The sequence below is a fragment of the Saccostrea echinata genome, unplaced genomic scaffold, assembly GCF_033153115.1.
Source record: "Saccostrea echinata isolate AGI-Se365-2 ecotype Australia unplaced genomic scaffold, CSIRO_AGI_Sech_v1 ptg000003l, whole genome shotgun sequence".
Classification (NCBI taxonomy): domain Eukaryota; kingdom Metazoa; phylum Mollusca; class Bivalvia; order Ostreida; family Ostreidae; genus Saccostrea; species Saccostrea echinata.
Genome location: NW_026889752.1, coordinates 1 through 22,571, shown reverse-complemented (window position 1 = coordinate 22,571; position 22,571 = coordinate 1). Strand labels below are relative to the sequence as shown.

The 22,571-nt window shown below is 35.5% G+C and overlaps 1 protein-coding gene across 1 annotated transcript; it reads left to right on the top strand.

Moving 5' to 3' along the window:
• Positions 1 to 501: 501 nt before the first annotated feature.
• Positions 502 to 13,475, top strand: LOC133178640 (uncharacterized; the record flags this gene model as incomplete). The annotated part of the gene is made up of 9 exons (XM_061313365.1): positions 502 to 606; positions 1,202 to 1,304; positions 5,275 to 5,370; positions 6,425 to 6,481; positions 7,052 to 7,150; positions 7,339 to 7,470; positions 8,652 to 8,783; positions 9,595 to 9,711; positions 13,330 to 13,475. Coding segments are annotated over exons 1-9 (987 nt in total), but the record flags the coding sequence as incomplete, so codon positions are not given.
• Between the last annotated feature and the right edge of the window lie 9,096 nt (positions 13,476 to 22,571).

Genomic DNA, 22,571 nt, shown 5'->3' with positions numbered 1-22,571 from the left:
TTTGAGTTGATTGAAATTATAGGCCACTTCTGGAATTGATTTCATGATATCTCAGAAAGTATATGGAATTTGGAATGAACTTTGGTACTAATCATGCTAATGCACAATGTTTATTTGTGAATAGATATGAATTGAAGGTACACTGTACTGTAAATCACTCTTTATTCGCTAGAACTTTATGTTCGTGTAATTACGCGAGACGATTTGCTCATGAAATTTTCATTCTCTTATATATTTTTATTTGTATAGGTTATATACAACAATACCCAGAATTCATGAAAATTTTGTCTCGCTTATAAATACCAAATACACATCTCGCGAAAATAAGGTATCATGAAAATTTGGTAATCTACAGTACAATTTTAAATCATTTGATTTAATATTAGTATATATCTCTGTTTCAGTGGGGAGATTGGTATCTTACATGAGGATACCTGTATTCTTTTTAACCTCCCTCCCCATTTTGTCGGTCAGAAAATCAAATAAATAAGTCGAGTCCAAATGCCTGTGGTTTTTGCTGTGATTCTTATCTATGATTTTAGAACAATGATAGACAAGTTTTCTGTTCTACTGGTCAGAGACCAGAAGAGCTTTTACACGAAAAAGGTATCTCTCCCCTGTCCTTCTGTCTAGAAATTGTACAGAAAATTTGAGAAAATATTAACTTCAAATCTGTGTCCATGCAAGCACCTTTAAGAAGTTTTCCATCTGTCACTTCCTGGTCACAACACCAAATGTAAACATGGTAAAGGTAAAGGATAAAAATGCAACAGACCAGAATGGGATTCAAAACTGGGCCCATGAATCTCCAGTCAAGTGCTTTACAAACTGAGATATCAGGCCACCTTTGATCATATCTGTCTTACCGCCACAAAAAACAATCAATGTTGTCTTGTGTTAGTATAAATAAAAAATTCTGTGAAATTCTTTCAAAACATTACTCTTCGTGGCATACGGTTCCTTTCAGATACTGTATCAATAAGACTTGGTAGACGTCAACAAGAATATCCCAAGATAATTTTTTTTATTATAAGTACATACCAGTGAGCTACAGTCTTGTCAGAGACTACTGCTTTTCAATATGGCTCATCATACTACTGGTACATTGTAATGCAAGAACGTACAGTTGTTTATATTTTTTTTTGTTTTTGCTTATTTAGTTCATTTATCATGTATATTTTAAGTTTAAACTCTGTTATAGTGCCTGAAAATTCCCTTGGATACTGATGAGGATATTAAAAATCTTCTTGAACAAGGCAGTGATGGCACATATTTTGATGAATCACAAGAGGATGTAGCAAAAGGCAAGTCTTTTTTTATTTCAGGTTCTAGTATTGTTTAGCAAAATTAATCTTCAGCAGTAGTCTGGAAGGTGAAGCATCCAGCTCATTGGTTTCTTGGTTCAGTGAACCAGACTTGACTGTATTTATTAATCTTTGATATTTGTAGATGTAGAGTACCCACCAGACACAATCTAACAGAAAGCATTCCCAACCGAACCCCGGGTTGGCTTTTGGTGTTCGCTTTCGGTGTTTGCTTTGGGTCTGCTACGGCTGACCCTGAGCGAATCCAGAGCACACCCAAAGCAAACCTGCAGGGGACCCAGAGCAAATGCCAATAGTGAACCCGTATTTCAGAAGCGCACATGAAAAGCGCACCCGGCGTTCAGTTTCAGAGCTGACAATCAAGTTAACGCGTTGACCAATCCACGCATCGACCAATTAGTATGCCGAAGTCCTGAAGTAAATAATAACATTTGTATATGTACAGTTGAAAGTGTATAAGCATTGCATGTTTATATACAATACATGTATGTGTAGATTTACTTTTATTTATGCAATTGATTTTTTTAAATTATATAACTTTCCAGGTTACATTAATAATTAAATAATTAGAAATTTCAAATTATTTATTACTATGAATTATTTCTTTTAAATTAAAATATTTAAATAAAAAAATGCTTTGCATAAATTTTTCAGACAGGTTGTACAAAAAAGATAAAGACAATTGTGACTAACACAGAAGATATCACTATCAAACTCTAGGGAATATTATTAAGAGTATAATTGGGAATAATATTAAGAAACAAAGCATGTCTTGACCAAAGTTGATGCATAAGTATTGAATGCATATACATACATGTATACACTGTACATGCATTTCCTTTACTGGAAAAAATCTTCGAATCTAAAATTGAACTGTACAAATAATCATACCGGTATGTCATTATTTAGTATTCCCTTAATTTTTTAATGCAACTTATAGATTGATTGAAAAAAATAAAGAAATTTGAAAAGGTATTATTTTTTTGTAAATGCACATGATTTTTGTTTTCTTTTTTTAAAATCCATAGCAATTTAGTTAAATGCGTACGTTTACCACTACTCAACTTATAAATCTTTTTTCCTGTAAATCACTGTCCGCTATTTTTTTCTAACAATCACTGTTCATGCAGTTATCAAAATATTTATGAAAACAAAAACACAAACAAAAAAATTGTACTCTTCCCAAAATTATTCTAGATCTGTGAACATAATGGGTAGAAAAATATAGTGTGATATTCTGTTCTTTTTATTAATGTTCTCCTATTGTCGTTTTCTTGATCATATACATGCTTCCAATCAACACAAAATAACTATGAAACATTTCAGGCAACCCAGAGTGGACCCTGAGTGAATGCACAGGGAACCTGGAGTGCACCCAAAGTGGACTTAGATTTTTAAATAGCAGACCCCGAGTGAACACAAAAGCGAAAACAGGGTTCACTCAGCACATGCTCAGGTGTTAGGTTGTGTCTGGTTGATACTGTAGCTTAAGGTATCTACCTAATGCTTGGGGCCTATCGTGCAATATGTAATAATTTATTGAGAGAACTTGTTATTGTCTATTACCAGATAACTTGATATTACATGTATATTCCAGTTCCCAAAATGAAAAATTGCCTGTCATACAGATTGAAAAATTACTTTATTTAGCAATGCCTTATTACTTTATTTAGCAATGCCTTATCTCTGTAACGAAGGAAATTGTAGTTCAAAATGCTTTAGAAGGATTTCATTGATAATTTTAACTCATCTGAGCCCAAGGCTTAAGTGAGTTTTTCTGATCAAAATTTGTTCATTGTCTGTTGTCGTCATTGTTTGTAAACTTTTCACATTTTTTATCTTCTTCTCCAGAATCACAGTTTTCACAAAGCACCATTGTGTGAAGGGGATTCAAAATTGTTCAAATGAAGGACCAAGAAGTATTGAAACTTACGTAAAAGCTTCATTACATAGAGTAGATTCTATTTTGTTCCAATCATGACCCCCCCCCCCCCCCCCCTCCCAGGGCCAGGGCAGGTCTGCAATAGGCATTTAAAGTTTTTCAGAGGAATACATAGGAAAAAAAAATTAAAATTAATATCTTTTTCTCAAGAACAGCAAAACAATAATTAGTCATATTTATATGGAAGCATTCTTAGGTAGATTCAAGTTTGTTCAAACCAATACCCCAGGGGTTACATCTGTAGGTGAGGGTGGCGTAAGGGTGGGGTTACAATTGGCAATCTTGTGAAGAACAGCAAGTCATGATTATTCATTTTTATATGCCTTGGAAGCATTCCCAGGTAGTGATATTTCAAGCTTGTTCAAATCATGACCCTCAGGGGTAGGGTCTGGCCACAATAGGAAAAAAGGTTTTACATAGGATATATATATATGAGAAAAAGAACAGTAAAAAATCTCTTAAAGACTTGATTAGTCATATTTATATGGAAGTATCCTTAGTGTAATCTTAAGTTTGTTCAAATCCTGCCCATTCCCCTTATGCTGGGAGTTGGAGGGATAGGGTTGGACCACTTATAATTTCAATCTTTTCAGTACTTAACTTATTTCAGCTTTTCTTTAGCGCCCCCCCCCCCCCCCCCCAAAAAAAAAATACCGCTACTCTTTTTATGCCCCTGGATCGAAAGATCCTGGGGGTATATTGTTTTTGTCCTGTTTGTCTGTCTGTCTGTTGTCAACTTTAACCTTGCCCGTAACTTTTGATTGGTTGGAGCTATGACTTTCATATTTCACATGTGTATTCCTTGAGCAAGACCTTTCTTTGGGTACCATCATATTTGACCATTTAATCTTGACCTTGGAGTTTGACCCACTTTTGCAAAATTTTATGAGATTTTAACCTTGGCCATAACTTCTGAACAGTTGGTGCTTGGGGTTTCAAACTTCACATGTGTATTCTTTGTGACAAGGCCTTCCTTTGGATACCAACAACTTTGACCTTTTGACCTTGACCTTGGAGTTTGACCTACTTTTGAAAAACTTTAACCTTGGCCATAACTTTTGAACAGTTGGTGCTTGGGGTTTCAAACTTCACATGCATATTCCTTGTGACAAGACCTTCCTCTGGATATCAACCTCTTTGACCTTGACCTAGGAGTTTGACCTACTTTTGAAAACCATTAACCTTGGCCATAACTTTCGAATGGTTGGGGCTAGGGCTTTCATACTTCACATATATAATCCTTGTGACATGACCTTCATTTGGATACCAACCACTTTGACCTTTTGACCTTGACCTAGGAGTTTGACTTACTTTTGAAAAACTTTAACCTTGGCCATAACTTTTGAATGGTTGGGGCTAGGGCTTTCATGCTTTACATATATAATCTTTGTGACATGACCTTCGTTTGGATACCAACCACTTTGACCTTTTGACCTTGACCTAGGAGTTTGACCTACTTTTGAAAAACTTTAACCTTGGCCATAACTTTTGAGTGGTTGATGTTAGGGCTTTCATACTTCACATATGTAATCCTTGTGACATCACCTTCCTTTGGATACCAACCACTTTGACCCATTGACCTTGATAAAGGAGTTTGACCTACTTTCAAAAAACTTTAACCTTGGCCATAACTTTTGAATGGTTGGTGCTAGGGCTTTCATACTTCACATATGTAATTCTTGTGACAAGACCTTCCTTTGGATACCAACAACTTTGACCTTGACCTTGATGTTTTACTTACTTTTAAAAAACTTTAACCTTCACCATAACTTCTGAGCAGTTGCAGCTAGGGCTTTCAAATTTCACAGGTATATTCCTCGAGACAAGACTTTTCTTTGGGTACCAACATTTTTTATCTTCTGGCCTGGATTTTGACTTGCATTTGAGAAACTTTAACCTTCGCCATAAGCCGCCATACGGGGGCATCAGTGTTTCACAAACACATCTTGTTATACATGTTTTTACCTTAAACTAGTTTTTTATCGTTATTATTTTTTTTTCTTGCAGAGGTAGATGAGGCCCACAATACACAAAAGCCCATTTCCTTGAACATGTTGAAAGGGAAATCCAAAATTAATTCTGATTCTCTTGATTCAGCTTCAGGTAAGAATTAAAAAATGTATGGTTTAAGAGGTACATGTAATTACCCTGAAATTTCAAGTATAAGTGGTGAATAGCTCAGTTTTAAATGTACCATTCAAAATATTTTTATCAAACTTAAATATGCTAATAGGTATTTGTGAGAAGTATTCAACTGCATCAAAAACATTTGACCTTGAACTTCCCTGTGACCTTGACCTCACTTTTTTTTTAGATTTGCATTTTGCTTAATTTTAAAGAAACCATTTAAGATATATTTATGTAAGTTTATGCACTTAAACTTAATTTGGCGAGAATTTATCATCTATATCCAACTTTTTAGATTTCAATTTTAAAGAAACTATTCAAGATATTCTCATCAAATTTCATACACTAATACAAATTTTCATTTTGCATTACTAATATACCCTCGGCGGGGCATTCATGTCCAATGGACATATTTCTATTTTTTTTACTTTCTGACACTGACCTACTTTTTGAAAAGACTAGATCCTTGACCATATCTTTTAGGCTAGGACTTTCATATTTAATATGTTTATGAGTGGTTTGTGCAAGGGCTTTCACAGTTCATTAGTGTATTCCATACAACAAGACCTTTTTGGGGGTACCAACATTTTTTACCTTTTGACCTTGACTTTTAATTTGACTTACTTTTGAGAAACTTTTACCTTGAAATTTAGCTGTCATATGGGGCATATTTTTGTTTTTTAAATATCTCTAGTTTTACTTATTTAAGCATGGATTTTCTTTTACTTCAGTAGATTGGAGTAGAAATCAGGAGCTACAATCTTATTAGAAACTTCTAGTTTAAAGTAGACATGACATGACAAATGGATTTGAATTCAAATAAATTGTAAACTCTGTGGGGCATTGAATTGTTAAAATAATTATAATCATAGAAAAAGAGGTCTTTATAACTTGCAACAGTTACTTGGGATAAATTCAGATTTTAGCACCATGTTGATGAAATGTGTCATACATAACCTAAAACACAAGATGACTTGAAGATGTGTCACATACGTTTTACTTTTAACCACATTTTTTTTCAAACTTTCAGATCCAGTCATTCCAATAAATGAAGAGGATGTAAACACTACCAAGAACCAAGAAAATGGTATGCGATTGTTTATTTCCTCCGTCTGTTATCTTTACTATCTTTAGCTCATTTTCTTCATTAGTGAAAAAATAAAAATAAAATACATCTCAACCAAACCTGAATAAAAGCATGAAAGAAATCTTTATTTTTCTTCTTGTCTCAGTTGTACCCCTCCTCTCAGGGGAGAGAATTAGGAAATGTTGAATAAATGAATTGATATTTGAAATATTCTGATAATGGACATGATGGATAATCACTACAGATAGGAATATTACCTAACATGTAAAATCTTGATCACATTTAGAACTTTTTTAATCATTAAATTTTGAAAAACAATGTGCATTTTGAACTGTAATGCTAATAACATTGATCATGTTGATGAATATGAAATTCAAAATAAGTTTGCTTTGAAATCTGAAATGTTTTCAAAGGTAAAGAGTAATAATAAAAGTAAGGCTTTTATTAAGCTGGTTAAAGATTCTGTACAAAATTTGAACCCAATGGAAATTAATGGAACCCCTTTTCAACCAATTTGAAATATAAATTTTGAAAATTGAAACTTTAGAAATTGGAATTTTTCATTTTTAGGACGTTGTGAATTTAAACAAGGAGTGGGTGAAACTGTGGAGCTTGAAAGGGATAGAAATCCTGAGAAAAAAGGAGAGGGCCAACAGAGGAGTGATTTAAGTAAGAAGAGTCTGCATGTGTGTGCCAAATCTTAACTAAAGAATTTTGATTCTATGTGTATACTGACTTGTATGTTTCATGCATAGGATATCACAAAGGTTTTATCTAAAAATGTATGTAAAAGAAGAAATATCCAAATAATATATTAAGTAACTCGTTCTACATTGCTTTTTCTTATACATTTCCAGGTTCTTCACCTAATGGAACATCAGATGGGAAACATGAGGAGTTTAAGCCCCCTATACCTGTGCCTCCTGAGAAACATGATGAAAAGGCAGAATTTTCAAAATCAGAAGCTGTTTTGGACAGAAGCTCCTTAGGTACCAGGACTATTCTTAAAATGGTTAATTTAGGATTGATTTAAGTAAGAAGGGTCTGTTTGTACCAAATCTTGACTTAAAAATTTTGATTCTCTGTGTATGTTGACTTGTTTGTTTCATGCGTAGGATATCACAAAGGTTTTATCTGAAAATATATCCTATTGTAAGGTGGAAAGGCCGTACTCTTGTAATAGACGCACCCCCAAAGTTTGGGGTGAAATCCTGAGAAAAACACAGGTCCTATGGATAAACCACAGCCCCAAAAATGCAAATATTTGGATGTGAATATTTTAACAACACAAGTAGTTCAAGGAAAAAGTTTGAAAAGTTAGAATATTTGTATAATTTCAAAAACGGAAGAAGGATACAACCTCTAATTTCTTTGCAAAATCAGTTTACATAATAGCTTTATTTACATGTATTGATGTTTATTTTGCATTTTAATTGTTATTTGATTGGTATATCTTAAAAGCTTAGTTCCTAATTTTTTTTTTTCACCCCCAAGCATGTTAAGATATTGTGCTGATGATGCATTCCAAGCACATGTCTGTGTTTACGTAAACAAATCATCCCAAGCATTATTAGTGTCACACTTACATGTATGTAATAATTGATACAAGGTAATTATCGAGGGGTGTAAAACATTTATTGTTAAATAAACTTTACTGATTACAACTTGATTGTTAAAAATGGCAGTTGTTTCACAACCAACTGGCCGGAAATTGTTATACAAACAATAATGACTTTGATTTATAGGGTTGATTGGAGTTAAATTTGGGGATGATGATATCCAAGTTAGAAAAAGATAAACAGGGTTTTTTTAATATACATATTTATATTAATTTTGAATAATATCAACAAAATGGATATATCTATTTATATTTCTCTTTGTTGATTTATTTTCTCATGAAGTATGTCATACATGACAATCAATCAAGAATAGGGGAATATACATGTAATAAACTTACAATGTGATTACAGTGAAAATCACTCCCAAGAGCAGAAAAATAGGTGGTGAATTTAGTTCCTATATAATACATGCACCCCAACTTTTGAACAATTTTCTAACGAAAAAAAGTGCTACCAATACATGTGACCTTATGGTATGTAAAAGAAGAAATATCCAAATAATATATTAAGTAACTTGTTCTACATGTTTGCTTTTTCTTAAACATTTCCAGGTTCTTCCCCTAATGGAACTTCAGAAGGGAAACATGAAGAGTTTAAACCCCCTTTTCCTGTGCCTCCTAAGAAACATGATGAAAAGTTAGAATTTCCAAAATCAGAAGCTGTTTTGAACAGGAGCTCCTTAGGTACCTGTAGCCCTTTTCACAAAATATCTTAACTTAAGAATCTCTTACGACAATTCTTAAGTGCTTTTTACTTCATCTCCAGCAACGACTTCAATATGCTTTACAATCTTTAAATAAGTGCGTGAAAATAAAAATAAAACTTAGTTTTCAAAATCTGTCAGCATAACAAACATAATTGACAACAAATATCGCATGCAATCGTTTGTGAAGCAAGGAAGTTTAAAATCTGACGTCAAAATCGCAAATCTGATGTATAAGTAGGTCATACGAAAATCTTAAGTGAAACTTACATCGTAACTATTTTGTAGTGTATTTAATTTAATTTTTCGACAATAATTGTGAAAAAACATATAAAATATTGTAAGTTGCGTTAAAAAAAACTCCAATTTAACGTGTATTTTGGTTTTTACAGCTATATTTTTACAATAAAATCAGTTTTAAAATACTTAAGACAGGGTAAGGGCTCTCATAAAGTTACGACAGATTTTGTACTTACGACTTAAGAATTTTTGTGAAAACGATTTTTATCATAAGTTTTCACTTATGATAAAAATATGTCGTAAGAATTTTTGTGAAAAGATCCACAGGACTATTTTTATAATGTTTAATTTAGAATTGATTTAAGTAAGAAGGGTCTGTTTGTACCAAATCTTGACTTAAAAATTTTGATTCTATGTGTATGTTGACGTGTTTGTTTCATGCGTAGGATATCACATAGGTTTTATCTATTAAATGTGTATGTAAATGAAGAAATATCCAAATAATATATTAAGTAACTCATTCTACATTGCATTTTCTTATACATTTCCAGGTTCTTCACCTAATAGAACTTTAGAAGGGAAACATGAGGAGTTTAAGCCACCTTTACCTGTGCCTCCTGAGAAATATGATGAAAAGACATATATACAGTATTTACCTCTAGCTTCAGGTTAGTGCAGTAACAACACATTTAGATCTGAAATTAGTTAATGTTATTATACCTCTACTGAATTTTCCCCTATATAACATAAGATCATTAGATGTGACTAATTCTCTAGAAATCGTTATGAATGGAATAATCCCCGTGCGTTAATCAAGTGAGCTAATCCCTGCTTTGAAAGCTAATTCCCGGTTATCTAATTCTCTAGAAATCGTTATGAATGGAATAATCCCCGTGTGTTAATCAAGTGAGCTAATCCCTGCTTTGAAAGCTAATTCCCGGTTATCCAAAATCCTCTAGATTTACTTTTTCATTGGTATGATATGTGAATGGACTAATCCCTGTGTGTTAGTTCATTGAGCTAATCCCTGCTTTGAAATCACGCTATTTGAATCTTCTAAATTTTAAGTTTGTATCGGTATAATAAAACAGTATACAGTTAAAGTATATCATTGAGGGAGTTAGCAAGATTCCAGTTCCCCAAGACCAGGACTATTTCCCGAGGCGAAGCCGAGGGGATTAGTCCATTCATAACAATTTCCAGGGAATTAGTCACATCTAATGATCTAATGTTATATAGGGAAAAAATCAGTAGAGGTATAATAATTAAAATTATATCATTGTGCGAGTCAGCAAGATTCCAGTCCCCCTTTACCAGGACTATTTATCTTGGCTTTGCCTCTGGAAATAGTCCTGGCCTTGGGGAACTGGAATCTTGCTTACTCCATCAATGATGTACTTAAACTGTATAATACTACAAACGTGTGATTTCACACAATTTTTTCGTGAAAAAGGTTCAAAGTCTAGAATAGGACAATCTTGAAGAATTTTTCTGGTATGCTCAACAAAAAAATTCTGAGGGGCAATTAATTTTCAGCTCACCCTGATTAAGTTGAGGTAAGCTTATACTACATCCCTGGTATCATTGTCCAGGTTAGAGATTTATACACAAGTCCATTTCCAAGAATCTAAAAGCCCTGTCTAGACCAAAACTGCATGTAGGGATACACATTACCAGACTTGTTTGGGTTGCTGGATCTTATCTAATAGTATATTTTTTTGGGTGTGTAACCAGATTTTAGGTGCAGGTCCGTTAATATCCCAAGTAACTAGAAGTCATTTATTCACCAAACTTGCATGGATGATGCAAATAGGAACTCCCATGCATTATTGTAGAAATGCATTGGACTTTTGATGCTGGATCTGATCTACATTTTTAGCTCACCTCGACGAAGCCAAGATGAGCTTATGCTATACCCCCGGCATTGGCGTCGGCGTCGGCGTTAGCGTCGGCGTCCCAGTTAAAGTTTTAGGAGCAAGTCCCATTCCCAAGTTACTATAAGCCCTACCTGGACCAAACTTGCATGGATGATGCATCTAGAATGGACACTGCCACACTTGCTTCAGATGCTGAATCTGACCTAGATTTTCCAGATGAGTGACCAGGTTAAAGTTTTTGGAGCAGGTCCATTCCCAAGGAACTATACGCCCCACCTGAACCAAACTTGTATGGATGATGCATCTAGGGATGGACACTACCACACTTGCTTCGGATGCTGGATCTGACCTAGATTTTCCAGATGAGTGACCAGGTTAAAGTTTTTGGAGCAGATCCATTCCCAAGTTACTATAAGCCCTACCTGGACCAAACTTGCATGGATGATGCATATAGGGATGGACACTACCACACTTGCTTCGGATGCTGGATCTGACCTAGATTTTCCAGATGAGTGACCAGGTTAAAGTTTTTGGAGCAGGTCCATTCCCAAGTAACTATACGCCCTACCTGGACCAAACTTGCATGGATGATGCATCTAGGGATGGACACTACCACACTTGCTTCGGATGCTGAATTTGACCTAGATTTTCCAGATGAGTGACCAGGTTAAAGTTTTTGGAGCAGATCCATTCCCAAGTAACTATAAGCCCTACCTGGACCAAACTTGCATGGATGATGCATCTAGGGATGGACACTACCACACTTGCTTCGGATGCTGAATTTGATCTAGATTTTCCAGATGAGTGACCAGGTTAAAGTTTTTGGAGCAGGTCCATTCCCAAGTAACTATAGGCCCTACCTGAACCAAATTTGCATGGATGATGCATCTAGGGATGGACACTACCACACTTGCTTCGGATGCTGAATCTGACCTAGATTTTCCAGATGAGTGACCAGGTTAAAGTTTTAGGAGCAGATCCATTCCCAAGTAACCATACGCCCTACCTGAACCAAACTTGCATGGATGATGCATATAGGGGTGGACACTACCACACTTGCTTCGGATGCTGGATCTGACCTAGATTTTTCCAGATGAGTGACCAGGTTAAAGTTTTTGGAGCAGGTCCATTCCCAAGTAACTATAAGCCCTACCTGGACCAAACTTGCATGGATGATGCATATAGGGATGGACACTACCACACTTGCTTCAGATGCTGAATCTAACCTAGATTTTCCAGATGAGTGACCAGGTTAAAGTTTTTGGAGCAGGTCCATTCCCAAGTAACTATACGCCCTACCTGAACCAAACTTGCATGGATGATGCATCTAGGGATGGACACTACCACACTTGCTTCGGATGCTGAATTTGACCTAGATTTTCCAGATGAGTGACCAGGTTAAAGTTTTTGGAGCAGATCCATTCCCAAGTAACTATAAGCCCTACCTGAACCAAACTTGCATGGATGATGCATCTAGGGATGGACACTACCACACTTGCTTCGGATGCTGGATCTGACCTAGATTTTCCAGATGAGTGACCAGGTTAAAGTTTTTGGAGCAGGTCCATTCCCAAGTAACTATACGCCCTACCTGGACCAAACTTGCATGGATGATGCATATAGGGATGAACACTACACACTTGCTTCGGATGCTGAATCTGACCTAGATTTTCCAGATGAGTGACCAGGTTAAAGTTTTTTGAGCAGGTCTATTTCCAAGTAATTATAAGTCCTTTTTAAACCAAACTTGTATAGATATTGATCTTGGGATGTACACTAACTAGAAAAAATATGATGTGAGATTTGCCTTACTTATAGATAACCTTCGTCGAGGTGAGCTTCGTAATCTTTGATTACCTATGTTTCAATGAGTGACCAGGTTAAAGTTTTTGGGGCAAGTCTATTCTGAAGTAACTGTAAGGTCTAGCCCTACCTGAACAAACCTGCAATGATGATGCATCTAGGATTATATTTTTCCAGACTTGCTTTGGGTGCTTAATTTGACTTACAATTTATGGGTGAATTATAAGGTTTTACTTTTTGGAGCAGGTCCCTTCCCAGGTAATGTCAAGCCCTACCTGAACCAATCTTGCATAGATGATGCATCTAGTAATGCACAATAGCAAATATGCTTCAGATAACTGGATCTGACCTATATCTTATTATTGAATGAACATACCTCTTCATAACTAAACATCTGTGACTGTCCTCCATGCCACAGGAGCAAGATTTTCCAAAAATTAATGGTCAACTTCTATACATTTTTATAAAGCATTAAGCAGTCTAAAAGTAATACTGCATTTGGAATTTAGATATAATGTATAATATAAAGGTATTTCCAATGTATATATTATTTATAAACTACTTACATTCATAATTATGTAAAGCATGTATTGGTTTAATTTGCAGATGTTAACAGGTCCACATTAAACAAGAAACGCAGCAAGGTAGACACATGGAGATGGCTTTTCAGATATATTTTGGCATTGTTGTTCATACTGTGTTTCAGCCTGGGATTTATCTTCTGCGTTTATCTTTTTGTCAGTGAAGTACAGGTTGGTATGAGTTACAAACTAAATAAGATATTTCATTCTACACTGAATCTGTCAATACTTTAAATTTTTTCTTCAAAATCAAGAACAGTTATTGCCAATGGGAAATACCTCATAGTTGGCAAAATTGCATATGAATTAAAGATGGTAATTACTTGGATCTTCTTGAATCTAGAATCTGAAAAGGAACGAACAACCTTAATGCTCTAAGAATGGAAGCTCTACAAGCTGAGTTCTCCATCCACAGGTGCTCAAAGCCACCCAAATAAATTATACAAAATGAATGGAATATACTGTTTGATATTTGGGTGTTTTACTGACCATAGACAATAAGGGCCACCTAAATTGCATGACAAACTCGATGACTTAAGCTTTTCAATAATAAACTTTCCTGATGTACATGTATGTATTACTACCCAGCTATTACCTGCATGTGGTGTTTACGTCTCCTGACCTTATTGACACTCATGCTCCCAGTACGATCAATCTTTAAGCTGAGGTAGGCTACTGACAGATAAGTTGATTTTGCAGGGATTTCAACAATTTCGTTCAAAGTCCACATTTTGTAAGTTTATAGTTGTTATAATGACCTTGTTAGCAAAAATAACCCATTATTGGGTCATATTTTGGCTGACTTGTTTCATTACTAGTCCTTTGTTTTTGTACTGAATTTGAATGCAGAATGTTCTTTTTACCTGATCAATACAAAAGGGTTTATGGCAGTTGTGATTAGCCAACAGGAGATGCTTATTCTTCCAAGGCACATGATCCCATCTCTGGAAATTCCAGGGGTCCATATTTCATGCCATCTTCATGAATTGTATTGTTTATAGATTTTTTGAGATTGATAACTGTTCATTATCTTCACCTATTTCATTTACAAAACGTCGAGATACATCAATTGTATCATTTGTAACCTACTTAATTGGCACATGAACTAGGTAAGGACCTGAAAAACCTAGCACAGGCAACTGCCACATATATGATCCACTATGTCAAATTCTGACAAGATTAAGTACATCCTCCCCATTCATAACTATCCTAGATATTTCCTTATTCTTTTCTCTTCTTTCTCTGTCTGCTTTTCCCAGTTGTCCTCCCTTTGATTTTCCATTACCATTTTGAAAAAACTCTTTGAACTGTACCCAAAATGCAAATCCACCTGTTCCCCCCTTTCTGAACAATTTCTTTGTGGCACAGAATGGTCTCTACAAATAATTTTAAAAATAAAAATAAAATTATCTGAAATTAAAAATTAAATTTTACTTGTAATTACATGTAAAGTTATTTGTCATCTGCAAACAAATGTATGCCCAATTCTCCAACATAGTTATGATATGATATAAAACTAATGTTATATATGTTATAGGTGTTGTGTGACACTCTATAATGTTATTTACAGGACAATTTCACTTATGGAAGATATGCTTCTTAACAAAATCATAAAAAAAGCAATAACTTTTTTAGCTCACCTGAGCTGAAGCCTCAAGTGAGCTTTTCTGATCAAAATTTGTCCGTTGTCTGTCATTGACATTGGCGTTGTCATAAACTTTTCACATTTTCATCTTCTTCTCCAGAACTACTGGGCCAATTTCAATCAAACTTGGCACAAAGTATCCTTGGGTGAAGCGGATTCAAGTTTGTTCAAATGAAGGGTCACGCCCTCCTCCAAGGGGAGATAATTACGAAGTAACAAAAAATTAATGGCGTTATTGAAAAATCTTCTCCTCAAGAACCAATGGGACAGGAAAGATGAAACTCATGTGGAATTATTGTCAGGCAGTGTAGATTCAAATTTGTTCAAATCATGACCCCTGGGGGTAGGGTGGGGCCACAATGGACGATCAAAGTTTTACATAGGAATATATACTGTAGGAAAAATCTTCAAAAATCTTCTCAAGAACAGCAAAGCTATGATAGGTCATATTTATATGGAAGCATCCTCAGGTGGTGTAAATTCAAGTTTGTTCAAATTATGATCCCCAGGGATAGGGTGGGGCCACAATGGACGATCAAAGTAAAACATAGGTGTATATATAGGAAAAATCTTCAATAATCTTTTTCTCAAGAACAGCAAAGCAATGATTGGTAATATTTTTGTGGAAGCATCCTCAGGTGGTGTGGGTTCAAGTTTGTTCAAATCATTACCCCCGGGGGTAGGGTGGGGCCACAATGGATGATCAAAGTTTTACATAGGAAAATATAGGAAAAATCTTTAAAAATTTTCTTCTCAAGAACAGCAAAGCTATGATTGGTCATATTTATGTGGAAGCATCCTCAGGTGGTGTAGATTCAAGTTTTTTTAAATCATGACCCCAGGGGTAGGGTAGGGCCACAATGGGCGATCAAAGTTTAACAAAGGTGTATATAGGAAAAATCTTAAAAAATGTTCTTCTCAAGAACAGCAAAGCTATGATTGGTCATATTTATGTGGAAGCATCCTCAGGTGGTGTAGATTCAAGTTTGTTCGAATCATGACCCCAGGGGTAGGGTTGGGGCACAATGAACGATCAAAGTTTTACAAAGGAATATATAGGAAAAGTCTTTAAAAATCTTCTAAAAACAGCAAAGCCACTGTTTGTAATATATATATGGAAGCATCCTCAGATAGTGTAGATTCAAGTTTGTTCAAATCATGACCTCCAGGGGTAGGGTGGAGCCACAATGAAAGTTCAAACTTGTAGAGAAAAATGTCACAGTTAGTCAAAAAATTATGTAAGCATTCTTAGTAAGTGTAGATTTAATTTTGTTCAAATCATACCCCACTCCCTTTTAGGGTAGGTTGGGACCACTTATGCATCTAAGCTTTTCAATACTAAACTGATTTTTTCTTTTTTCCTAGCCACAGTGCTCAGGTGAGCGATGTGGCCCCTAGGCCTCTTCAAAATTTTGACAATTGAATTTGGAATGTTCAGTTGGTATATATTAATTCAGATTGCAAAAAATTAAAAAAGATTCAGGCACAATTGTGTAATTTTTGGACAAAAAAAACTACAGACAAGCAGACAGGAGGAAAACCATGCATTGTGATTCCAGGATATCTCAAACTTTGTTGGGAAGAATATAACAAAGTTTGTTATACAGTGTGTAGTTACCTTAAGGAGGAATGCCACACCAAAATTTTATTTAATAGATCTTTAAGACATCCCTTTTAAACTATGGTTTCAGCATTGAAAGGCCCATATTAGCTCTTAATTATTTTATATGAATTTTTTTGCATTTTCTCAGAGAAAATGATAAATGTGTTTAATTTACAAATAAAGTGCTTTACGGTTTAACATTTGGTATTAATAAATGCATAATATGAATATCTAATTAATATGTAAAGAAAGGCTGGATATACATTTTTATTTTTTGAATAATAAATTATTTATGGAAATAAAACACATTATTTGTAAATATTTATTAGAATTATGGTTTGAATCTTCATAAAAGTAGTCACAAGTAGGGAGAACGTTTTTAGCTCACCTGAGCTGAAAGCTCAAGTGAGCTTTTCTGATCACATTTTGTCCGGCGTCCGTCTGTCTGTCCGTCTGTCTGTCTGTAAACTTTTCACATTTTCGACTTCTTCTCAAGAACCACTGGGCCAATTTCAACCAAACTTGCCACAAAGTATCCTTGGGTGAAGGGGATTCAAGTTTGTACAAATGAAGGGCCACGCCCTCTTTCAAGGGGAGATAATTAGGAATTAGTGAAAAAATAATGGCATCATTTAAAAATCTTCTTCTCAAGAACCATAGGGCCAGGAAAGATGAAACTCATGTGGAAGCATCCTCAGGAAGTGTACATTCAAGTACGAATGGCTACGATATCACATGATACATATACACGATATTCCGGCGATTAATGACAATTTCATACAAATATACATGTTATGAAATTCATATAGAATATACTGTTTATAGAAAAATTTGGTTGATCAGAGTAATAGCTACAGTGTGGTGCAAATTGCTGCGTTTAAACAGGAATAACGAAGCTATTATTTTCCTACGACTACCTTAGTGATGAACCCTGATTTGCTGCAATTTTTGAATTTGTAATGAATTGTCGCTCCAGACCCCCCCCCCCCCCCCCCCCCCCCCCAACCCCCCACCTTTCAAAATAAAAGGAAAAAAATCTAGGCAATGTTCACTTTTTAGCTCACCTGAGCTGAAAGCTCAAGTGAGCTTTTCTGATCACATTTTGTCCGGCGTCCGTCTGTCTGTCCGTCTGTCTGTCTGTCTGTCTGTCCGTCTGTCTGTCTGTAAACTTTTCACATTTTTGACTTCTTCTCAAGAACCACTGGGCCAATTTCAACCAAACTTGCCACAAAGTAGCCTTGGGTGAATGGGATTCAAGATTGTTCAAATAAAGGGCCACGTCCTCATTCAAGGGGAGATAATTAGGAATTAGTGAAAAAATAATGGCATCATTTAAAAATCTTCTTCTCAAGAACCATAGGGCCAGGAAAGATGAAACTTATGTGGAAGCATCCTCAGTTAGTGTACATTCAAGTTTGTTCAAATCATGACCCCCGGGGGGTAGGGCGGGGCCACAATGGAGGATCAAAGTTTTACATAGAAATATATAGGAAAAATCTTTAAAAATCTTCTTCTCAAGAACAGCAAAGCCTTGATGAGTCATATTTATATGGAAGCATCCTCAGATAGTGTAGATTCAAGTTTGTTCAGACCATGACCCCTGGGGGTAGGGCGGGGCCACAATGGAGGATCAAAGTTTTACATAGAAATATATAGGAAAAAGAACAGCAAAGCCATGATGAGTCATATTTATATGGAAGCATCCTCAGGTAGTGTAGATTCAAGTTTGTTCAAATCATGACCCCCAGGGGTAGGGCGGGGCCGCAATGGAGGATCAAAGTTTTACATAGAAATGTATAGGAAAATTTTTAAAAATCTTCTTCTCAGGAACAGCAAAGCCCTGATTGATCATATTTATGTGGAAGCATCCTCAGGTAGTGTAGATTCTACTTTGTTCAAATCATGACCCCCGTGGGTAGGATGGGGCCACAATGGAGGATCAAAGTCTTAAATAGGAATATATAGGAAAATATCTTCTTCTGGAGAACTGCAAACCATGATTAGTCATTTTGATATGGAAGCATTCTCAGGTAGTGTAGATTCAATTTTGTTCAAATGATGACCCCCAGGGGTAGGGTGGGGCCTGATGGGGGATCGAAAGTTTTACATAAGAACATGTAGACAACATGAACAGAAAAGCTATGTTTAGTCATATTGATATGGAACATCCTCAGGTAGTGTAGATTCAAGTTTGTTCAAATGATGACCCCTGGGATAGGGAGGAGCCACAATAGGGGATCAAATTTTTACAAAGAAATATATGGGAAATTTTTTTTTTAAAATCTTCTCAAGTACAACAAAGCCATTTGTTATATTGACATGGAAGCATCATCAGGTAGTTTAAAATTCAAGCCTCCCCCCTCCCCCGGTAATCTTTTCAATACTGAACTGATTTGTGCTTTTGCCTAGCCAATGTGCTCAGGTGAGCGATGTGGCCCATGGGCCTCTTGTTTTTAATCTAGCTTGTAGGTATTCAGAACCCCTGTCATCTCAAAGCACACCCTCTAACGCAAAAGCATGGATCCGAAGCTGATACGGTATTAGTTCTTACTATATCTCTATTCACGCAAAAGGTATATCAATTATGAACTAATATGCTTATTTCAATCAAACACAACAGTTTTTTATACCCCCGGATCGAAAGATCCCGGGGGTATATTGTTTTTGTCCTGTCTGTCTGTTTGTCTGTCTGTTGTTCAACTTTAACCTAGCCCATAACTATTGCGCTGTCAAGGGTAAGGCTTTATTTGACATGAGTGTTCATTATGACAAGACCTTTCCATTGGTACTGAAATTTTTGATCATGTGACCTCAACTGTGACCTTTTTACCTACATTTGAAAAACTTTAACATTGGCCAAAACTACTGCACTGTAGTGTACGTCCCACTCCAGAATTGTGTTACCATCGGGGGCATAGTGTTTCACAAACACATCTTGTTTTTTTTTTTATATTTTGAAACGAATCTTTATGAAATTGCTTGTACTTATATGAAAAATATAAAAACTGAATTAATATAATTTATTATATTCTACATTAAAAAATCTATTTGTCAGAGATCTTAAATGGAACATACATGAGAAAAACAATTAATAAATGACACTATTAAAAAGAACCTTTAATATATATTTTTCATTGAAATGATTGATCTGTCTGAGGCAAGCACATGCAAACCCATACCTAACATTTGTACCGCACATTCAAGCTTATAATGAAAAATAAGACCACAGTTAATAGAGTAAGCAGCAAACACAAGATCTATGGTTGTTAAAAGACTTCCGTACTTTCATGTCTGTTTCCACATTTTTTTTATTAAGCAGAAAGTGTGTTGAAAGAAACCTTATGAAGTGCCTGTGTTCAATATTTTTTTATCATTGGTATACTTATGCCCACGCAACAAGTTGCGAGGGGTATAATGTTTTCGACCCGTCCGTCAGTCAGTCAGTCAGTCTGTCAGTCCTGTTTTTTTTTTTTTTGTCAGCGCAACTCCTCATAAACCACTGCACAGAATTTCGTCAAACTTTGCAGATATTTAGGACACAATGTGTAGATGTGCATTTTACCAGGAAATTCCGATTCCTTTATTTTTTTCTGTGAATGTCAGCACTTTTCAACTTAGAATTTTGGCCATATCTTGAATATAGAGATGAACAGTTTGTCAGCGCAACTCCTTATAAACCGCTGCACAGAATTTGGTCAAACTTTGCAGATATTTAGCACACAATGTGTAGATGTGCATATTACCAGAAAATTCCCATTCCATTATTTTTCTGGGAATTTTGGCACTTTTCAACTTATATTTTTGGCCATATCTTAAATATAGAGATGAAGTTTTCAGCGCAACTCCTCTTAAACCACTGCACAGAATTTAGTCAAACTTTGCAGATATTTAGGACACAATGTGTAGATGTGCATATTACCAGGAAATTCCCATTCCATTTTTTTTCTGGGAATTTTGGCACTTTTCAACTAATCATTTTGGCCATATCTTGAATATAGAGATGAAGTTTGTCAGCGCAATTCCTCTTAAACAGCTGCACAGAATTTATTCAAACTTTGCAGATATTTAGGACACAATGTGTAGATGTGCATATTACCAGGAAATTCCTATTCCTTTATTTTTCTGGGAATTTTGGCACTTTTTAACTTAGATTTTTGGCCTTATTTTGAATATAGAGATGAAGTTTGTCAGCGCAACTCCTCTTAAACCCCTACACAGAATTTAGTCAAACTTTGCAGATATTTAGTACACAGTGTGTAGATGTGCATATTAACAGGAAATTCCGATTCCATTATTTTTGTCCTAAGAGTTTTGCCTATTATTGAAGAAACTTTTCAGCTAGGTAATAAGGAAATCCACTGGAATCAGCTTTTGCAATTTTATGTGAATATTTTTTGACCTTAAAAGACCCCTATTGATTTTGAGATAAAAATATTAGTGATTTAACACACATACACACAAATCTTGGATAGTTCTCACCCCCCCCCCCCCCCCCCCCCCCCCTTCATATTGGTGCTTTGCCTTAAATAATTTCATAAGTACAGTAAATAAACATAACTCCTGCACTGAATTTCCTGAAACTTTGTAGGTATTTCAGACATAATATATAGATTTGTATATTACCAAGAAATTTTTATTCCATTATTTTTCTAGAAACTTCAGCCCAATTAAATTTGTAACATACAAAGATTTGAATGTCCTTACATGCAAGAAGTTTTGATGTGATGATTTTTTGCAAGTAATGCCCCTTTTTAGCTCACCTGAGCCGAAGGCTCATGTGAGCTTTTCTGATCAAAATTTGTCCGTTGTCCGTCGTCGTCGGCGTTGTCGTTGTAAACTTTTCACAATTTCATCTTCTTCCCAAGAACTACTGGGCCAATTTCAACCAAACTTGGCACAGAGTATCCTTGGGTGAAGGGGGTTCAAATTTGTTCAAATGAAGGGCCATGCCTTCTTCCAAGGGGAGATAATCATGAATTCATGAAAAATTAATGGCATCATTTAAAAATCTTCTTCTCAAGAACCACTGTGCTTGAAAATATGAAACTTATATGGAAGCATCCTCAGGTAGTGAAAATTCAAGTTTGTTCAAATCAGGACCCCCGGGGGTAGGGTGGGGCCACAATGGGCGATCAAAGTTTTACATAGAAATATATAGGAAAAAACCTTTAAAAATCTTCTTCTCAAGAACAGCAAAGCCATGATGAGTCATATTTATATGGAAGTATCCTCAGATAGTGTAGATTCAAGTTTGTTCAAATCATGACCCCTGGGGGTAGGGCGGGGCCACAATGGAGGATCGAAGTTTTACATAGAAATATATAGGAAAAACCTTTAAAAATCTTCTTCTCAAGAACAGGAAAGCCATGATGAGTCATATTTATATGGAAGCATCCTCAGGTAGTGTAGATTCAAGTTTGTTCAAATCATGACCCCTGGGGGTAGGGCGGGGCCACAATGGAGGATCAAAGTTTTACATAGAAATATATAGGTAAAACCTTTAAAAATCTTCTTCTCAAGAACAGGAAAGCCATGATGAGTCATATTTATATGGAAGCATCCTCAGGTAGTGTAGATTAAAGTTTGTTCAAATCATGACCCCTGGGGGTAGGGCGGGGCCACAATGGAGGATCAAAGTTTTACATAGAAATATATAGGAAAAACCTTTAAAAATCTTCTTCTCAAGAACAGCAAAGCCATGATGAGTCATATATATGGAAGCATCCTCAGATAGTGTAGATTCAAGTTTGATCAAATCATGACCCCTTGGAGGGGGGGGGGGGTAGGGTGGGGCCCAATGGGGGATCAAAAGTTTTACATAAGAATATATAGAAAAAATATTTCTTCTCAAGAACAGAAAAGCTATGTTTAGTCATATTGATATGGAATTATCCTCAGGTAGTGTAGATTCAAGTTTGTTCAAATGATGACCCCTTGGATAGGGAGGAGCCACAATGGGGGATCAAATTTTTACAAAGGAATATATGGGAATTTTTTTTTAAATCTTTTCAAGTACAAC